The 21,458-nt window shown below is 41.9% G+C and overlaps 1 protein-coding gene across 2 annotated transcripts in view; it reads left to right on the forward strand.

Annotated features, from left to right (window-relative positions):
- The first annotated feature begins 206 nt into the window (after positions 1–206).
- Positions 207–21,458, forward strand: part of rhpn2 (rhophilin, Rho GTPase binding protein 2) — a 43,474-nt gene continuing 22,222 nt past the window's right edge. For both annotated transcript variants that reach the window (XM_080427172.1, XM_080427173.1), the window contains exons 1-3: positions 207–419; positions 10,346–10,461; positions 18,521–18,649. In XM_080427172.1, the coding sequence (XP_080283298.1) occupies positions 351–419; positions 10,346–10,461; positions 18,521–18,649 (314 nt within the window). In that variant the 5' untranslated portion in view covers positions 207–350. The remainder of the gene's footprint in view (positions 420–10,345; positions 10,462–18,520; positions 18,650–21,458) is intronic.

A 21,458-nucleotide genomic window follows, 5' to 3' on the forward strand; every position in this document is an offset into this window, starting at 1 on the left:
GAGAGAGAGAGAGAGAGAGAGAGAGAGAGAGAGAGAGAGAGAGAGAGAGAGAGAGAGAGAGAGAGAGAGAGAGAGAGAGAGAGAGAGAGAGAGAGTGAGAGAGAGCAAAACATTACATTCCCTGTCAATCAGTCTGAAAATGGGAGGGGCTTCAGCCTCTCTCAGAGGCAGATCCACAGTGATCTCTCAGTAGTGTTCAATTCAGACAGAGAGGAGGACCAACTGAACTGCGACACAAACCACCACACACACACCTGTTGAATAAAAGTTCGGAATTCGTTCCGTTTTTCCTTCTGAGATTCACTGAAAAAACTCTCTACTTTTGGAGTTTTTTTGGACGTGGGGCAACAATGACGGACACCCTTTTACCAAACGGTATCAAAGATACTCTCCGAGGGGCAGAGAAGTACTTTAAAAAGGTGAGTCGGTGGTGGTGGTGCTCATAGTTTACCACCAGCATATACATATAATATACATAATAGAATGTCATTTTCATAGTTTACCTGCTGTAAAATAACAAGTTGTAGGAAGTGTTCGTCTAATACATAAAAGAAAAGTTGGTTAAATATGTTCAGTTTTACCTGGACGTGGGAGCGAAGACATTTTACGACATAATTCCAATGACACATCGGACAGTTTGACGTTGTTGCTACGGATCGTTACTTTTACAGTCACACTTCACAGGCACAGGCACATGCGTGCGTATTCTGCGTAAACATGCACACTAGTAGTAATGTAATGTTCATAAATACTTTTTGAACTTTACATTTTACTAAAGCGTTATACGTGTGTATGATGACTTGACGTAGACCTACTATATCAGGTTGTGTCATGGTGGAAAGTAACTAAGTCGATTTAGATTATTATTACTACAAAACATACATTAACCACTTCAGCCCTATATACATTTCGGCCTTTTGAAAATAACCGATCTACAAGTTCACAATGTGTCACGATCGAGGCATTGTGAGCTTGTAGATCTGTTATTTTGAAGAATTTTATACATTTGAAAACTTGTGAAATGGGACATTTCTACTTTTGGTACTTTAGTACAATTTGATACCAATACTTTTGTACTTTTACTCAAGTACATTTTGAATGAGTATTTCTACATTGCAGTATTGATACTTTTACCTAAGTAAAACATTTGAGTACTTTTTCCACCATTGTGTCCTCTGATAGCGACATATCAGTGACATTAACATAAAAACATTTATCCCTCCACTCACTGTTCTCCTCAAACTTGTTATTTAACAGTGAAAGTCGGGTTAGTATGTGTATTTGATACCTTTATCAGCGTGTTTTGATATTAGCGTGTGAAAGAACTGATTCTTTCCTTGGGAAACCTGTTCTTCCACTTTACTTGTAAGTTGTTTTGGTGATCAGCTGCCAACAAAATTCAGTTCTTTTTTTTTGCCAGTTCATTTTATATACATTTTACTATGACTAATCAACAGCTTGTTGCAAATAGCCTATTCATATGATATTAACTGATATTTGTTATAAATAGTTGCATAAAATTGCGACATTTGAACACAAGGACATATTCTCCTGTATGTGTAATTAAAAAAAAAAACATTATACAGATACTCAATAGGACAATGTAATTGGATAAACAGCTGTATAACTAATCATTAGATAACATTGCCTGTCCCTTGACCCTGGCCTGCACTCTTTGATGAATGCTACATTTGAACTTAGCCATTGAGCCTTGTGTATTTTAATGCTGTATGTATTGTTTGTAACTTTTTCTGTCTCACTGCTCATGCTGTTCTTTTAGTTTTGGTCAGTTTAACTGTGAAAGACAGTTGTCTGCATGACCAGCCAGTTAGACAGTTAGGTAATGCTCTACAGTCTACACTGTATAATACATTTACATTATGTTCTTAGAGGCTCAGAGGATGAGATGCAATAAGTTGAGCTTGATTGGTAGGCTTGGGCTACATCACTGCTTCTCTCTCTCACACACCAGACTCCTCACTACTATCTGTATCTGTGTGTGAGACACACACACACACACACACACACACACACACACACACACACACACACACACACACACACACACACACACACACACACACACACACACACACACACACACACACACAATATGGAGGAGAAAGAGAAGGCAGGGCTGTCAGTACCAGATGTCTGTGTGTGGAGGGAATGGGTGTCAGGCCATTAATAGCATCATGTCATACAGTGGACAAGTGTATCAGAGAAGCTATTTAGAGAATGTTCTCCTACTACACATGACATTGGCATGGCAACACACTTATCTGTTGACTGTTCAATATTGGGGTGTTTTTGAAGTTAGCCAATCAAAAATCCCCCTCAATATTTGGGTGGGTGTATGTGTGGGTTTTTTAGTTGGATTGAATGCATTTCCACTTGCATGGAACAGGCTCGGACTTGACAGACTGGACTAGCGTCGTTTTCCACTGCAGATAGTACCCCTCAACTCTGGTCTTTATAATGACGTTGTCTAACCCTCTGGGTAGGAGAGTGTTGAACAATGCTAAAGTCAAAGCTCTGAACAATCAGTAGCTGGCAGTGTTTTCATGTCACCTTTTGGTGTCACCCCAGCACACTTGGAACCACAACAGAGGTGAACAAAGCTGGTTCCATGCAGAAGAAAAGGGAGATAAAACATCACATAGTCACCGTCTGCCTGAAAAAAAAAGATCAGTGATAGTCCTATATTTTTGATACCAGTTATTTCATCAAAGCGTGGATTTGTTTGGTGGAAATTTACTCTCTCAGTCAGTTCACCTTCATTTAGGAGAAGACAGGGTTAATTTCTGTTGCTTTTATTTGTTTTATGGAATATGACGCCTAGGCATATTCATTATGCAAATTGTGCGGTACAGTGGTCAATTTGCATATTCCCCTCCTCATGCCCCAGCCTGGCTCAGAGAAACCAAACCAGTTGCACAAAGGTGTTCGTGACAGCTACTTGACTTGAAGTTGATCTCCTGTCATGCTGAATGTACTGTTGGTGTGGATGCCGATCATATTTATTGTCATAATTGTTGACATAATAAAAAGACTGAAAGAAGAAACTCCCGCACTCGTCTTCAAATGCAATTAAAAAAGTTTTAATGGGAATAACAACGTTTCGGTCTGTTGGACCTTCATCAGGTTATCTTTTATGTGATGCATTTTGTTCCCAAAATAATGTTCTGAATCGGATCATAAAAAGATAACCTGATGAAGGTCTAACAGACCAAAACGTTGTTATTCCCATTAAAACGTCTTTAATTGCGTTTGAAGATAGTGTGCGGGAGTTTTTTCTTTCAGTACGTTGGGGCCCTCGTTTGGTCTTCTCCTACGCACTCACCTTCGTAGGTGTGCAAAAGACTTGCTTTGACGTAATAAAAAGGAGAAAACATTCTTGAGCTGTGACCCATTCAAACAAAAAAATAGTTCACGTTTGACTTGGCAGACTTGGTATCTGGCTGCCATTATTCTTTGGTTTTGTTGACTGTAACCATGCTGAGTGCCACAGGTGTTCTCTAAACAAATGCTCTTTCATAGCCACAACCTCCTGCTTCACATTCACGCACACATTCACACCTGGGAGCTGCCTACAGTATGACCGCAGTCTTGCATGTGTCTTGCTCAAGGGCACACTGACAGTAGCTCTGTGAAGAAGAGACGGTCGAGTTGGAGGGTTTCCCCAGCTGATCTAGGGATTTGAAATGGCAACCTTCTCGACCTAAAAGCCTGGTGATGGGGAAAGAGCTGTTATCTAATGAGTGTTTACCTAGCCTCGTTCCCAGCCTTACTCATCTGCAAAGAGAAAAGCCTGGTCACGACCTAAAGCAGAGAGTGTCTATAGGGGTGGAACTTCTGTCGTACCTATTACCCCCGGAAACTATCTTTTTCGACCAATCACAACACTCGTTTCATTCACAGAGAATGTTAACAGATTTGTTCTTCCGCCAAATTCCGGTACTTCTGTTTAGGCACTCAATCGGCCAGGTCTTGCCCTGTGTGGTGTTTACCCTGTTCTCTAGTGCAGTTGGGACGTGTGTGTGTGTGTGTGTGTGTGTGTGTGTGTGTGTGTGTGTGTGTGTGTGTGTGTGTGTGTGTGTGTGTGTGTGTGTGTGTGTGTGTGTGTGTGTGTGTGTGTGTGTGTGTGTGTGTGTGTGTGTGTGTGTGTGTGTGTGTGTGTGTGTGTGTGTGTGTGTGTGTGTGTGTGTGTGTGTGAGAGAGAGTGAACATTGGTGATCAGTTTGTGTGGGCCTGCGGCGCACTGTGTTGTCAGTTCACGCATGTTTGTGTATGTGCGCAGCAGTGTGTTGTTGTAGATGAGTCTGTTGTTTTAAAGGGTCTTTGTTAGGAGAGCCAAGCCCCCCCAGATTCACCATTCTGAACCCTGTCTGGATCCATGCTTTGTCTCCATTTCCTGTCTGTATAAACACTGCAGCTATGCCAGACACACAACTCTACAGAATGAGAGAGGGAGGCCAAAGTTCAGCTACCTCTATCACCCCGTTTCCTATTTCTGACACACGCACACGCACACGCACTCACACACACTCTTCGGGACTCAGTATTGTCACCACAGGACCACCCTATTCTTTCTTTGTCTGCTCTCCATCTCTCCCTCTCTCTAGTCTTTTTTTTTTTAAAGCCACAGGGTCAATGAGTACGATGCTCTCATGATTTTCTAAATGTTAAACAGATTTGTGATCTGGAAACTGTTTTGTCAATTTTTAAGCCAAATGGAGCGAAGGACCTTTTCCCCTTCCTCTCTCTGTCTTTCTCTCTCCCTGTCTCTCTGCCAGTGAAAAGAATTGCAGTGGTTTGGCGTGGTTAAAGCTGCAATACGGGAATAACGAATAACATTTTATTTTAACCAATATGTATGGTAGTTAATATAAAATATAAATAGCATCTGCAGTGGCTGGAGGTGGTCTCCCTACTCTTAGCCCTGCCTAAAGCTCATAAGCCGAATATCTCCGCTGGCCAAGGGAGGATTCCCACTTGGATGAGTGGTAGATATTCGGTTTCCCCCACGGGAGACCCAGGTTCGAATCCCAGTGTGTTACAGTTCGAAATTACCACTCTTAACATAAAAGGACATAAAACTTTTGGATTAAGGCTTTAAGCAGAGTCCGTGAATGATTAACTTAGAGAGGCTGTCCTGTAACTGAGTCACACGTTTGAGTCATGTTTCCTGTCCTTTCTTGAGCAGGTGGGGCTGCTCTCTCAGTAGAACTTAATGTAAATCATCAAGTAAGGGTGCCAGCCAAATGCCAAAACATTTAAATGTAACAGTATCACATGAGCTTTGCAGTATGACTCTGACTAGACCAAAGTGATATCACAATATTTATGATTATGAACCAATTAATCAAATGCCAATATTAATATCTCCATATTGTAAAGTTTTCTCTAAACCTCCTTAATTGTACAATTCAGCATGTTTGGGAATTGGTTATATCCTATTATCTTCACAGACCCTATTCACAATGTTGTGGGTAGAATCTAGCATCTGACCCGCATGTGCACTTGTGCAGATTAATCTCTTTCTCCTTGTCTCTATCTCTCTCACTTTACTTCTCTGCATTGTGCTGCACAACATATTTCCCACAAAGAAAATTACCAGAAAATAAGTTTGAGCCCTGAAAGTATATTTTCTAGATATTACTAGATACTGTACATTTTGGCCGGTCAAAATATATATTTATATATACTTCTGTCATACGTTCTGTAAAATATACACTTTTGTTCCATTTCTTAGCTTATTTCTGAAACGTATGGCTCATATTTATTTTTGGTATGGGGTAAAGCCAGCGTCCTGGTGTCCAGATGAAGTAGGGATCTGCCCCCCCCGAGCCCCCCCTCCCCAAACTGGTCTCTGCCAGCCCCTGGCTCGCTACCACGCGGAAAAACCACAGGAGGAAAACAGCCGAATCGGCATGTTTCTCTTCTTCTCTTCCCTCTCGTTCCAATCCTCCTCCTCCAGCCGTTGGTCTCAGGGAGCCCATTGACGTAGTAGAAATCAGCCCCAAAGCCTGTCCTTCACCCAAACCAAACCACACAGACAAATGAACAGCATGTGCCCTGGACTACTGACAACACCAATCTCTCTCTCTCCCTCTCTCTCTCTCTCTCTCTCTTTCTATGCTGCTATAATAACACAGAGGCAAGAGTTCACCAACAAATGTCTTGTTTCTTTGGGTTTTAAATAGTAGCAGTCCTCTTCACCTTGAGTGTGTCTTTGTTTAGACAGTCTGGAGAGTTGAGAGGGAGACATAAACTAGCAAAGCAAAGAAACTAGGAACACTAACTGGGAGACAGAAAGTAGGAAAGCTCAAGAGGACTGGCAGGCAGACAGTAGGAAAGCTGCGAGGGAGACGGACAGTAGGTAAGCTGAGTCTGAGAGGAAGACAGACAGTAGGGAAGCTGCGAGGAAGACAGATAGTAGGGAAGCTGAGAGGAAGACCGATAGTAGGGAAGCAGAGAGGAAGACCGATAGCGATAGTAGGGAAGCTGAGAAGAAGACGCAGTAGGAAAGCTGAGAGGAAGACCGACAGTAGGAAAGCTGAAAGGTAGACAGACAGTAAGAAAGCTAATAAGGGGGACACTGTAGTGTAGGGGAGATGTGGTGAAAATAGACCCTGGAGGTATGGAGCCTCACCCTACCCGTAGCTAAGCCTGAGGTCTGAATGTGCAGCTCCTGAGTCACCACAACATCAGTGGGCACAATCTCTCAATTGCTTTTGTTCACTTATAAATACTGTCTTTTTGAGAGAGCAGGGAGTGGCGAGTGGGTATTGTGCTGCCATAACTGGTCCGTGGTTGGAGCAGGGGTGAGGTTAGCCTCTATCTGGCTCGCTGCCATTCCCTAATCGCCAGTTACATAACCGACCGACCCCATGAATCATTGCCGTACATATTCTTTATGAGGTGTTGGTTATACTAGAACAGACAGCCTGGACATAGGCCCTGTTTAGTTCAGGAGACTAGAGACTTTGTCATGGTGGCTAACAAGCTTTGTCTTCATTTGTTAACACAAACTTTCTACGTCCTCTCCTTATATTGTCGCTGTTTGGTTGGTTTGTTTCATGGACCCAGTGTAGTTATTATTTAGTCACAAGCTCTTGTTAATACTGTACATTGCATTGGTTAAATATTTATAAAACCCACAGACAGACTTAACCACTTTCATCCTGGCGTCCCAATTTAGGCATGACTTTACAGATGAAACCTTTCATAAATGTTCAAGTTTTCCCCAAAATGTTTCAGAAATAGCACATCTACAAGCTCATAACACAACTCATAATACAGCACACTGTGAGCTATTTTCGCTGCCAAGTACAAAATAGGACATTCATTTATGAAAAAACACAAAATATAGAGATACAAAGTTTCTGCCTGGTATCTTTCTTGTCTCTATTGTCGCACTGTCAAATCATCTTCACATCTTTGTCTGACCACTGTGTCTCTGATCATTGCACTGCTTGTTGGATGATATTTCCAATAAAAAAAAGTGATATTGTTTATTCTATTGTTGGGCTTATTGTTAAGAGGGTGTTACGTGACATCCCTATCCAGGGGAAGGAGCGAGGCAACATAAGGACTGGAGAGGGAAAATTACACATTTGAAGTGTTGTGAGCTGAGCCCCAGCATTGTGTTTTTTTGCTGCTGGTGGTGATGATGATGATGAGGTGAGGACTGTACTCCCTTTGTGCTCTGCGCTAATGAAGCCTGGTCAAACACTGGACTGGTTCAGCATGACTGGTCTGTTCTAGTCCAATGGGTAGAGCAGGACACTGCTTGGATAACGGCCCGGTGCCAGGCATTCCCACACTGTGCCCACTCATACCTAAAAAGTAAACATCCACCAAGTGTAGTGTTATGGTGGTTGAGGATAAAAACATCAAAGAGTCGCCGCACACGTAGCCTCTGATGAGGACTAGAGCACAATAAAAACCAATGTTTCGGACAGCAAGGCTGCCTTCTTCAGGGTGTGTTGAGGATACTAACAAACCTTTATGGTTTGTGAAGGAATGAACAAAAATATATATCTTAATTCAACCAGGCCTAGAGTATACCAGGGGTCTTCAACGTTTTTCAGGCCAAGGACCCGTTAGCTGAGAGAGAGATGAAGCAGGGACTCCCACTACATATTGGATTCATGTTAAATGTGTATTTTCACACTACTGCGACGCCTTGTGAGCTTGTAGACCTGCTGTTTTCGGCTAATGCTCCCCTCAGAATAGGGATGTGAGGGTTCAAGTGGAATGTAAAATTATCAAAAATAAAGATTTGGCGGACCCCCCTGCAGTATCTCTGAGGATCCCCTGTTGAAGACCCCTGGTCTATACTGTAATGTGGTGGTCACAGGTTCAATACCTGCTTGCTACAGCGGCCATGTATCCTTGGGAAAGACACTGAATCATCATTGTATCAATCACTCTAAGCATCTCTGTGTGAGATGAAGGAATGTGCTGCAAATGGACAGAAGCAGCGGGTAGGAAATCCATCAACTGAAATGTCACCGCTGACTCAGCAGAGTTTGACTCAGTATGATGGGAATGGCTTTGAACCTGTACTGTAAACAGGTGTATTGTGTGTTTGGTAGCATCACGTTTGAAATGTCACTGATCCTGTGGTTTTGAACACCTTAACTACTGTAAAAGGCTATCTGTTAAATTCCAAGTAACAGCCAATCATCCACTTGCACGAGACACTGAATGAAGTCTGTTGAACCTGTTGAAGTCAGTGATCATTAGGGCTCCAAGCAACTATCAATTATTTTGTTATTTTCTTTTTTATACATAAAAAAATCACGAGAACATTTTGAATAGCGTTTTTTTTATCGACTAAATCTATATTAACTAATTAATTATTAATTAAACAAAAACACTTTAAAAACGTTTTTGGCAGGCAAGTGTTAACACTAACAGCAGTAATAATAACAATTATTAGTGCTATTAATTAACTGTAGTACCTCTAGTGGATAACTGAGATAAAATGCAGTGGAAAACTGATAAAAGATATGACTGGGGAGCGAGAGCGACATGACCATTAGTAGAGTCAAAGACCCAGTGAGTGAGCAGGAAAGAGTTCAGTACATTGCTCAAGGACACTTTGACAGGAGAGAGACATGAGAACACTTTGCGTAAGAGGGTCAGCCAAATGACTGACATGTGTGTTAGATTAGTAGGATAGTAAACTGTTTCATGTCAGGTCATGGGCCTTAACAGCTGGGAGTCAACTCAAAGATGTATTTAAACGGACAACACAATCATACACAGGGAAATGGTTTAGTGGTTCAGTAACCTGTCAAGTTGTTTCCAAGTATACAGAAATACAGTGCACATAAACCTGAATTACTAATACCTTCACAAGAAATGGAACAAAAATGGATGTGTTCTGAATATATGTCAGACACACCTGTTAAGGCAGGGCGCACTAGTGTGTGTGTGTGTGTGTGTGTGTGTGTGTGTGTGTGTGTGTTGTATCAGTATCTGTATGACTATATTTGTTGACACAGTGAGGCAGGGCTACTGTTTTTGTGATAAGACAAGGACATGCAATGGGTTGATAGAGGGAGAGGCACATGGACAGAGGGAGGTAGATCCATGAACAGGACAGCTTAGCCTCCACACTAGCCTACCGTCACCTCTTGTCATTTGACAGAGGAGAGTGAAGAAGAACCACTGTCCTGCTACTGTTCAACTTGAACGTCAGCTTTATTGTTACATGACGACCAGGTTCAAAGGAGTGGGTCGAATTATTCTAGCTTCCTATGATTGCAGTTGCATTGCTAATGCTAACAACAAGAATCCTAGCATATTCTAGGCCAGGGCAAACATTTGGCAAAAATGGCAGATCTACAAGCTCGTGAGATGTGTTCTGGTCTTGTAGATCTGCGATTTTAAGATTTGGTGCAGAGGGAAATACTAATGGACCTACAGTAGTATAGAGTCCTGGGGGAACCCAGTCAACTAAGTATATAGGGTTTAAGTGTTGTTAAAAAAAAAAAAATGCAAAGGAAGGAGTAGAAATCTGCATAAGTATAAAATACATGTGTTGAGGTCACTGTTGTGCCTGTTGAGTTGCCCTTGAGCAAGGCACTTATTCATGAGCACTTATTAACTGCGTTTATGAGTTACTGACTGATGTTTTGTGTGTTATGTATTACTTTTTCTGCAATGATTCCTTTGTACAACAATACCACCTGCCTGCAGGTCTGCAACCCTAATCTGATGTGTCATGCCATTTTCCATTTTTACGTATTAAAATGGTATTAGCATTGTTTTTATCATATTATATTTTTAGTATTATTATTAAATTCCTATGTCATGTGGTGTCCTGCAGGGCTGCAATCCGCTGGCGCAGACAGGGCGCAGTAAGCTACAGAACAAGAGAGCCACCCTCAACCAGTCGATCATCAAACAGATGAGGATGAGAGCGGGAGCCGAGAACCTCCTCAAGTAAGTCTAAGGCCTGAATATACCTCTGATTTATACTCGTCAAGTACTGTGAGTCTGAAGCCTGAGCACACCCCTGATGTATACCTAGTTTGCACACTGGTGTTGTGCACAGAAAGTAGCCGATCTACAAGGTCACAGATCGGCTACTTTAGGTGCACGACACTGGCGCACAACTATGCATATAAAATGCTTATAAATCAGAGGTAACTACTGGACATGAGGAACGCTTGTATATTGTAAAATCCCGAGTATTTACGGGTCCATTTGGTTACATAGGTAGTACACTCTGAGTCACAAATGGATGAATTAACACTGAGAACTTTACTGTGTAGTCTGTGTCCTCCACACACAAGATCAGTGCATAAGAACAAGATCAGAACAAACATGCAGAAACCAGAAAGTCCTTTTAATATGGCCTTTTCATGTCCATTCATACTCACTGCTCACCTACACATTGCTAATATAATACATCCTGTACTGTTAATGTCACATCCTGTCTGTCTTAATCTTAAATCTGCTGACTTGTTTATTAATCCGTCAGTCTTACGTCTGCTGTTTTGTTTATTAATCTGTCTGCTGTCTCGTTAAGTCTATTGTCTGAATGTATGATCTAACAAACCATACACAGTACAGTACTGAAGATCAACGTGTAGAGATATTCTTATCATATTTTACATACTGGGGGTAAACGGTACATGACTTGGAACACACTGAGCTTAGGACAACAGTACATTCTCCAGCACATTGCTGCACATACTCTTAGATTATTGTTGTCTTAATTAATTAATTTGTGTCTTATTTACATTTGTAGTAAAAACAAACAAAAAAATAATCTTGTCCCATCTTCTGTTGTATTCAAATCTGGATCATGTTCCTTGCTGCTACAACAGCCAACACGTGAATCCACAGTTTATCTAAACATAACACCCACAAGTATCATATACTGTAAATATAGTACTTTCCTTGTAATATGGTAACACTTCAAACGGTCTAATCATTAGACCTGGCACGCCAGGGAGAATAGTGAACTACCAGCCTTGCCTGAGGATCAGAGTCGAGAACCACTTAATTAGCAGATAGAATAGCAAACTAGCAGTAATAACAGTAGCAGGAGTACTTTACATGACAACTGTTTAATAATTTAAACGAACAGGCATGACGGAGACTCCTATCAAATTGATACTGCATGACAATACAAGTAATTCTACTATGTGATTATACTGTAAACCTTTATGCTTATGATACACTAACAATGCCTTTAGTTTATGATGTGTTGCTGTTCAGTTCAGTTCAAGAAGAGTGCTACTGATAAGATAAAGTTTATTACACACAGTGAGAAACTGGGTCGTTAGCTGCGGAGAAGAGGATACAGATTACAGAAGTGGATCAAAATACAGTCACATATAATGCTGGGAGTCAAACTAAATCTCTTGTACACATCCTAGGGCTGGGTGATATTTGGACAAAATCAAATATCACAATAGTTTTGTCCAAATATATTGATGACATTAATATCATTTTTATTTGTCACAAATGTTTAAAAGTAGAAAGAAATAGCTGATCTACAAGCTCACAATGTGTCACTATGCGACACGTCGTGAGCTATTAAAAGCACAATTTTGAAAGTATAAAATAAGGCTTGAGTGATTAAAACCAGGAAAAGAGAATACTTATGCCATATCACAATAAGATCCCAGAGGATATGACCTAGTCTTATATCACGATATTGATACAATATAAATATTTTGCCCAACCCTTAACACATCCTGTAGGCTGGTTCATATTATCGTACAGTATAGGCTGATCACGTCTCATGTTCTCCCATCGAAATATATACATTTAGTTTTTAATGTGCTCAAAATCACATACACACAAGTACATAAGTTTCACTCCAACATTATGGTTACATAACACCATGGCCTAAGGCAGCTATTAAAGCTACATGTAGTGTCCTTCTTGTCACCCCACCCATCCTTCCCTCCATTCATACAGAGTAGACGGCTGTACCTCACCATTCACATACGTCACTTTGGTTCAGCTTCTGTCATATCTGTCAGAGATGATGAGATGTCTCCAGGCCTCATCAGGACTGACCTAAGGCAAAACAACACAGAAGATAAGATCAGAGCCGTGCGGGGAACTGCATTCTTCACGTACACACACACACACACACACACGTTATGTGTGTGTGTACGGTGTACGGTGTATGTGTGAACATTAAGATCCAATTTTGTGCATTTGAGGTGATTGATGATGACAGACACTCTAATTCCCGTAGAGCATGCTCCTTTGTGATGAGGACTTTATGCTCCTTGTGATGATGACATTATGCTTAGGCCTGTCACGATTATTACATAACCGCCTGCAATTATTTTAGATAATTGCCCATTGTCCATACATCCCATGATCTGCTGTCGTGACTCGTGCTATGTACCCTTGAGCAACAATGCTGATGAGCAGTGTATTATATAATGGATATACGTAGATATAATATTGGGAAATCTAAACCCAAGTCATAATGCATGACCTTCAAAATACCAACTAGCCACTTTGTTTGTAGGGCAGACGGAGGTGTAAGGTCCCTGACGGCCCCTCGGGGGTCCCTGGGTGTGAAGTGGGTTTGTCCCTATTGAAACATCTGACTCTTTTTATGGTTTGGATGACCTGAAATCATATTTCTCAGAAACATTTCACACAACATGATGATGAATGCAGAGAAAGCCAAGGCTGTCTACAGTGTTTCTCAACCTTTTCAGGCTGCGACGCCCCTAAAATAGTTATCATATTTGAACTGGGGACCAGCACCCTGACAAGTACTTGGAATGTAGGAGTTGAACCATTACATTTAGTTTGACTCGGTTCCACAGATAAATATTGTGAAAATAGCCGATCTACAAGCTCACAACGCCTCGCACTTCCCTTTCCCTCTTTATTATATTATTTGACAATTTGGCCAATGTTTGACCAGTTTTTATAGTATAGTTTGTTGATTGCTTTTGATGCAGTAATGGTCTTTTTTTTCATTCCATCTCTTTTATTATATATTTTTTCAGGTATTAGGTATTAAAAGTCCTTAAATTGTCACTTCACTGTCATCTGGGGACCCCCCCAAAAATCATGTGGGGACCCCCCTGGGGGTCCTGACCATAGAGTTAAAAATAATAGAGAGGGCACCAGAAATCTCCTCCCATCCACTTGCATTGAGTTGCTCACCCAGCGCATGGGCTCAATTGAACCCTTCTTCCGGGTTGGAAATTTGGTGGGCGCGGCCTATTTGGGGCTCCGAACGCGTCACTTCTGTGACGCGTTTTGCGTCACAGTGACGCGTTTTGCGTCACAGAAGCGCGCAGCCCCGTGCGCAAGCTCGTGCGCAAGCTCGTGAGTCGAGCCCATTGGTCGAAACCGTTTCCGCGTTCATGTGTTGAGGCCCCAGGCCTGGACGCGCCTGCACTACCATGACTGGCCACCATGTCCATTTGGCTTCAATGAAACCACTGGGTTCTGGGGGCTTGGTCCTGACCCACAGGTTGAGAACCACTGGTCTACTCCACAAATTGCTCTATACGTTTTGTTTTTTGCAGACAGTATTTGGCTTTTGGGGTTGGAATGATCTGGTATATCTCTCTACCTTTCTCTCTCTCTCCCTCTCCTCTCCATGCTCTCTCTCACTCTCCTTCCCTCTCTCTCTCTTTCTAACTTCAGGATTAGTGGTTTCAGTCCTTTCCATTAGTGGTGTGTGAGTGGCTGCACCCAGTGACGAGCTGCCAATAAAGGCTTTTGTTACTGTTAAAAAGGCCAGCTCTGAGGAAGCCTGATGACTATTTCTTTCTCTCTCTGTAGAACGGCCGGTCTGCTCCGCTTCATATTTCTTCTTAGTTTTAGAGAAGCAGATGGGGGAGGGATGGGTTAAACCAGTTAAATGTCTTCATTATAATTCATACCATTATAATACCTCTGATATCAATGACACGTGTTTACTACAGTGTGCGTGCTTGTGATAAACACACCACACCTCCAGGCCTCTCTGCTGCTACCATGCTCCCATGGTTACTGTGTTATTAGTTGTCATGCCAGCAGCAGAAGCATTAAGTCCTTGGCACGTGTGTGTGCATGTGTACCCACTTAATAGAGGCGGGTGGGAGGTAGGGGGGGTTTCTTGCCAGTGAGCTGCAGGCTTCCAGGACCAGAGGAGGGATTTGAACCCATGCCCTAAAAGACGCTGGAACTTAACTGTTGAACTGTCAGTATTTGTCATTTTCACCAGCTGCTCTGTATTGTGTTGTACTTGGAGCTTAGACTATTGTCTATCTACAAGCTCACAATGATGCGTTGTGTGAGTTTGCTGTTTTTTAGAAATTGTTTTGACATTTTTGCCTATAATGACTTGCCCAATATAAGGACGGCAGGTTGAAAGTGGTTCAAGTCCCAGTAGGAGACCATGACTTCCTCCTGTGGTCCCTGAGGCAGTCTGGGGTCTGTCTGTTTCACTGCAGAGGGGAAGTGGACTGGTATGAGCCAGGTCAACTTTAATCAGCCCCTGTCTGCCCCTGTCTGCTTCTCCTCCTCTGTTACTTTTTGCTTACTCTTTTTTTTTTTTTTTTGCTGTGTTGCAGTTCTTGTCCAGTTTGTGTATATTTTGAAACGTAGATAAGATATGAAATATCTGTGATTTTCTTCAGTATGGGGGACAGCAGAATACTCAAACACATTCCTCTAATAAAAACTAGTCTGAATAGATACACGCTAGTTTGAACACCATATTTTAACAAAGGGGATTTCAAGCCAACCGTTAAAAATGTGGCTTGAGAATTAGGTAATGATTATGTGTTTCTGGGTCACTTGTGATCGCTGACTGTATAGGTAATGATTATGTGTTTCTGGGTCACTTGTGATCGATGACTGTCATTTTAACGATTTGAATTTGTTTTATAGTTCTGTGTGAGCTGACAGTTTAACGTACTGCAGACGAAGGTATAACACAGCGTGGGGAGATCAGGTTACATTTAACCTGCATTTAAACACAACCGGTTACGTTTCAACATACGCACGGAAATGCACTCACATACTCGTTAACACCTGCACACACACACACACACACACACACACACACACACACACACACACACACACACACACACACACACACACACACACACACACACACAGTCAAACAAGGAAATGCAGAGAAATGGGAAAAGATCCATACACTTCCTTGTCCATAATGAAACATGTGTTCGTTGATACATACTCTCTATTAGTTATTATAGAGCATAATAGTTGTTTATGTCATTCATAAGTCCTCACATGTCCTTGGGGTCTTAAATGATGAAATATCACGAGAAGGTTTAGTCAGACTGTAACAGCAGTACAGTATGTGGGTGAACTGGCTGGGCAGCTACAGGTAGAACAACAGGACACCAGGACAAATACTTTTAGAGTGACACAGTCTCACTGCATGACCGATGAGACACACACACACACACACACACACACACACACACACACACACACACACACACACACACACACACACACACACACACACACACACACACACACACACACACACACCAGGCTTCTGTCTACGGTTCAACTCTAGCTACGCTCTCTGATACCAGCTTATCCTTGGGTATATTCTATATGTACAGTAAGTATATAATGGCACATCATAACTGGTTCATCTAGTTACAGTACATGCAATGAAATGAGGTGTGTATGAAGAAGGAGAGAGGGAGTCTGTCTGTCTGTCTGTGTGTGCGTGTATCTCTGACTGCATGGCTCCACCAGAGCGAGAGAGTTCTCTTCTCTTCTCTTAACCTGAACAGCAGTAGGTATGTCTGTATCTGTTTTCTATTATGGCTATCTGAGGAGCTCAACCAACAGTCATCATTCAGACTCCTCCACATTCCTGTCTCTCTCTCTCTCTCTCACACACACACACACACACACACACACACACACACACACACACACACACACACACACACACACACACACACACACACACACACACACACACACACACACACACACACACACACCCACCTTGCACTCCTTGGATGAAGGCAGGAACAGATGTGTGTGTGTGTATTTCTCTTTCCCAAATGTCTTGCAGACCAGAATCCATGTGTTTGAGGAATACTGTCAGGTTTAATTTTATATCCTTTTAAAGACAAACCTCATGCCTTTCTTCTTAAAAGTATAATAATCATTCTTCAGCTCAGGGTAGATTCTCTATTTGGACATATTCTGTATGTTTGACTGTCAGTCCGATATTGTAAATTATTTAGAAAAGAGAGAATTTGCCGGGCATGTTATTTGGGCCACCTGTTGCTTACCACTGCTTTATATGATGAGACTTAATCACCATAGCACACAGATAATGCACGGGCGCGCGCACGCACAGATGTCTCCTGCTGCCAACAGATAGTATAAAGGGCTCCATTGTCATGTGATTGTTTGTGTTACGACAAGTAAGACCCAACACTGACATGTCTCCACTGAGGAGGTGGAGGGCGGGGGAGCGAGACCTATTGTATGAATGCATTTATTAATGCTTTGGTGATGCTGAGGAATTCAGTATCAATCAGTAATTGTTGGGGCAAATGGAGACACTTATTTCTAAGGTGGTGATTTAATACATGATATCATAGGAGAAGTACATTCATTTACCCACCCAAAACATTTCTTATTTTCTATCAATTACACACCCTGTGAAGCCTTGAATTCATGGAGATTTTTTAGTTTTTGTCCCATTCCGAAGCCAATAATTTGATGACCGGCGGAGTAAGAGACTCAAAGAGTTTCCTACTAAGTCTCTTATCCATGAATTCAAGGCTTCATGGGGTGTGTAATTGATAGAAAATTTGTAATTTTTTGGGTCAACCCTCCTTTAAACCCTATACAGTACTGTAAATAGTTGACCGGATTCCCAAGGGATCTATACTAGGCCCCCTCCTGTTTATGCTCAACACTAAAGATCAACACATTGTGAGCTTGCAGATCAGCTATCTTCGCAAAATGTTAGCCCCAGAATAGGGATGCTAGGGATCTAGAGGCTTTATGCTCACAGGTCGGTGGTAAAGTAGTTCTCTGTCTAACAGCAGGGATAGGAAAATATTTATTCACATAGATAAGAGAGGCTCGTGCCACGGAGCCAAGCTGTAGCCATAACAATAAATACAATAAATATCAGACCAGCATACAGAAGCATCTCGGAATATTCAGACTTCTTGGGCATTTCACAAGAAGGGCAAAATAAGATACTTGTGTCAATAAGGACAAATGTGAACAACTTAACAATATAAAGAGTAATTCTGCCATAATTCCCAAACAGTGACACATAATGTATCTTCGTTATGGCAATGAAGCACATTAGCATTGAACATTACAAAATACTTGAGATTAAAATGAGTTTCTTTGACAGAGAGCGATGGATAAAGAAACAGACAGGGAGCCATGGAAGTGGTCATGTGCTTTTGCTGGTAGTGTGACTGTGTTGGCAGTGACGCCATGTGTTGATAGATAGTGTGTTTGCAGTGAGACATAGACAATAAGATCTGACAGACAGATTGTGTGTTGTGTGTGTGTGTGTAGGAAGGAACCACCCACTACTTATATATCATACGCACGAAAGCATGCATGCGCATACACACCTTTTGAATGTTCTTATCTCTGCTTTGCAGGGCAACAACATTGTCTTTAGGGCGCATACACACGCGCACCTTTGAGCATGCTTATCTCCTTTGCAGGGCAACAACATTGTCTTTAGGATGGACACACACACACACACACACACACACACACACACACACACACACACACACACACACACACAAAAACACATGTACACTGTTTTTGAGCCTGTCCACCTGTGTGTGTGTGTGTGTGAGAGTGATAATAATTGTTCAATATGTCTAGTACTGTTGTAATTAAATGTCAGTGTCTCCCTCTCTATTTCTTTCTCTCTGTCTTCAAGTTTACATTTCAGTGTTCTTTATTTCACCAAAGTATTCAAAGTGATGGATAACATTTTGACACTTTTCCTTCTGTCTCCCAGGGCGACACACAACAATAAGGTTCGTGAGATGGTGGGGCTGGAGCTGAGCTACGTCAACTCCAACCTGCAGCTCCTGATGGAGCAGCTGGAGGGACTCAACAGCTCTGTGGAGGTGTACCAGAACGCACAGTAAGAGCCATACTTCTCCGTGAAATCCTGAGTGTATATTTAACTCTGAGAGTGTACAAATGGACCCTATAGTAGCAGTAGTACAAATAATAATAATATTTACTACCACCACCACAGCTGCTAGTACATACTACTATACAGTAGTACACCAAGTAGTACATTGCTCTCTGACTACTACACTCGGCTCTGCTTCACACAATATTCTCTCTCTGTCTCACACACACACACACACACACACACACACACACACACACACACACACACACACACACACACACACACACACACACACACACACACACACACACACACACACACACACACACACACAGGCTACATATAAAGGAAATGGACACGACAGGAATATGCACACAGAGGACACGCATGTGCACAAATATGCTCAGATACGTTACACACACATGCATACACATTCATGGATACTGTGTCAGGCATGGAGAGGCAGAGGGCTTTGAGACAGTGTGATTAGAGTGACAGACAAGGTGATGATAAAGAGACATGAAAGGGGTGGAGAGAGAGAGAGAGATGGAGACAGAGAGAGACGGACAGAAGCAGAGAGGTATGCAGTGGAAAACTGGAATGGCCGGTTTTCAAACAATACTTTGCGCGTGAAGAAAGGTGTGTTTCTCTATATAATCTAAAATAAACAATGGCAGGCTTCATCTCACCTTACAGGTGTGTGTATGTGAGAGTGTGATGTATAGCAGCAATACATGTGCCTCTGTTTCAATTGACCGTCACATGTGGTAGTTTCAATTATTATGTAAATAATTGCCTTATAAGGTGTACAGTAAATATCTAAATATCTCAAATACAAACAAGTTAAAATATATATATATATATATCTAAAAGGGTAAGACTGGATACCACTAGTATTCACTAGTATTGCTTGTATCTAGTTAATATGTAATATAACTTGGATAGAAACCAAGCTTTACAACAATTATACTTCACAAATGTACTTTGGAAAGAATCTATGCATGTCTTACACCTGGCGTCAACATGTGTCTTATATCCAGGAAGTGTCGAGATATTATACCTCCAGTTACGTTTACACCCAACATGATCCTGAATCCCTGGTATACAATACATTTAAATAAGATCTCTCTTTACCACAACATGCAGTGTGCATTTGTTTGATGTCTGTTTGTTTGTCAGCAAGATAACTCCTGCTGGCAGCTGACCATTGGTCGGCCTCGAGGTCTGATATCTTCCTGCTGCTGCTCATAGCCTGCTTACTGTGATGTCTGATGAAGCTGCTACTCTTAAAAAATTATGCTCTCCCTCCACCACCCCAGCACAATATTAATAGAAATGTTTTTAATATTTTAATTCAGTTGTCCTGACCGAATTTGATTTGAAAAGTCTCTTTGCAGAAACGAATCCAATAAATAATTGAAATGTATGGTAACTTGGCGTCTTTATAGACAACATTCTCTTTGTAAGGTTGCTGATGTACTGTAGGAACAAGAGGCTGTTTAGTGTTGATGTTAATGGGGCTTAAGCTCTTTCCACAGGTGGCTCTTCTCACTGGAGAGCACTTAAACTGCACACACACACACACATACACATACTCACCCAACACACAGAGAGCATGCGCGCAAACATGGTACACACTGAACACGAATAAATGTCGCATAAACGCATACACCACACTGACACTAAACAAAACTAGACACATAGTTTAGGTACCTATACATTTAGGACGGTAAGTGTACCCATACACACAGAGATGCACAGAGACAGACACACTCACACACACGTTAGAATAGAAACACACTTGAGACTTGAGATGTTATCCATGACAACATGTGACAACAACACTGGAACACACTCGAGGGGCGGGCTAGGTAGCTGGTTGCTATGGAAGCTCACATAGAGGGTCATTCTTTGAAAGCCAATTTGCTTCCTAACCCAACAAGCTTCACCCTTGTAGCCTTTCATCTGACACTCTTATCCAGGGAGACTTACAGTCTGTGAGCAGGTAGGGGTTCATTCATTTGAAGCCTCTGTATAAGAAAGTGAGGTAAATGAGACAGCAGGTAGGGGTTCATTCATTTGAAGCCAAGAGAGTGGCGTAAATAAGTGAGCCGGTAGGTTTTTGTTGAGTTTTTTTCCCCCCAAGAAGCTGTAGTTTTTTTATTTATTAACTTTGGCCTGTTAATCCTTTAAAATGAGATTAAACACAGCTTACAAGTGACATAAAATCCACAACATCAAATAGCAGGTCACCATGGCACCAGGAAAAGCCTATATAGATTAGTGTGAGCTTTTTCTTTTTTCTTTACTTGTATTCCTTCAAGGGAAAGTTGGCTGAACAAGTGCTCTTTCAAAGTAACACCCTGCCTTATAGTTGAGACAGTTACACACATTAACACCAGGGAGTTACCCGTACAACCACAGTCTTCTACTGTTGGCCACAGCGGGTTGGATGCCTTGCTCAATGGCAAACCATCAGTTGATAAGGTTTCCCCATCTGACCTCACCATCGTGTGTGTGAGCGTGAGAGAACAGGTGTATCTCTGAGAGACGCACAGAGAGGCTGAAACTGGATAATTACTGGGAAGAGAATCTGTTCCCATGACTCAAGGCACTTGTGTCCCATCATGTGACATTGAGGCCATGGGGCGTACTGTACATATGTCTCTAGTCTCGGGCCTCTCGGCTGGTCTTGAGTGTACAATGCTCCTCCTCTTCCTCCTCCTCAACAAAACTACTTCTACCCTGGTCCTCTGTCCCCGTTCGAAACTCTAGCTCGACACAAAGTCAGTCGGGGAACAAAAGATTCTCC

Source organism: Gymnoscopelus braueri (genome assembly GCF_963280865.1).
Source record: "Gymnoscopelus braueri genome assembly, chromosome: 1".
Taxonomy (NCBI): Eukaryota; Metazoa; Chordata; class Actinopteri; order Myctophiformes; family Myctophidae; genus Gymnoscopelus; species Gymnoscopelus braueri.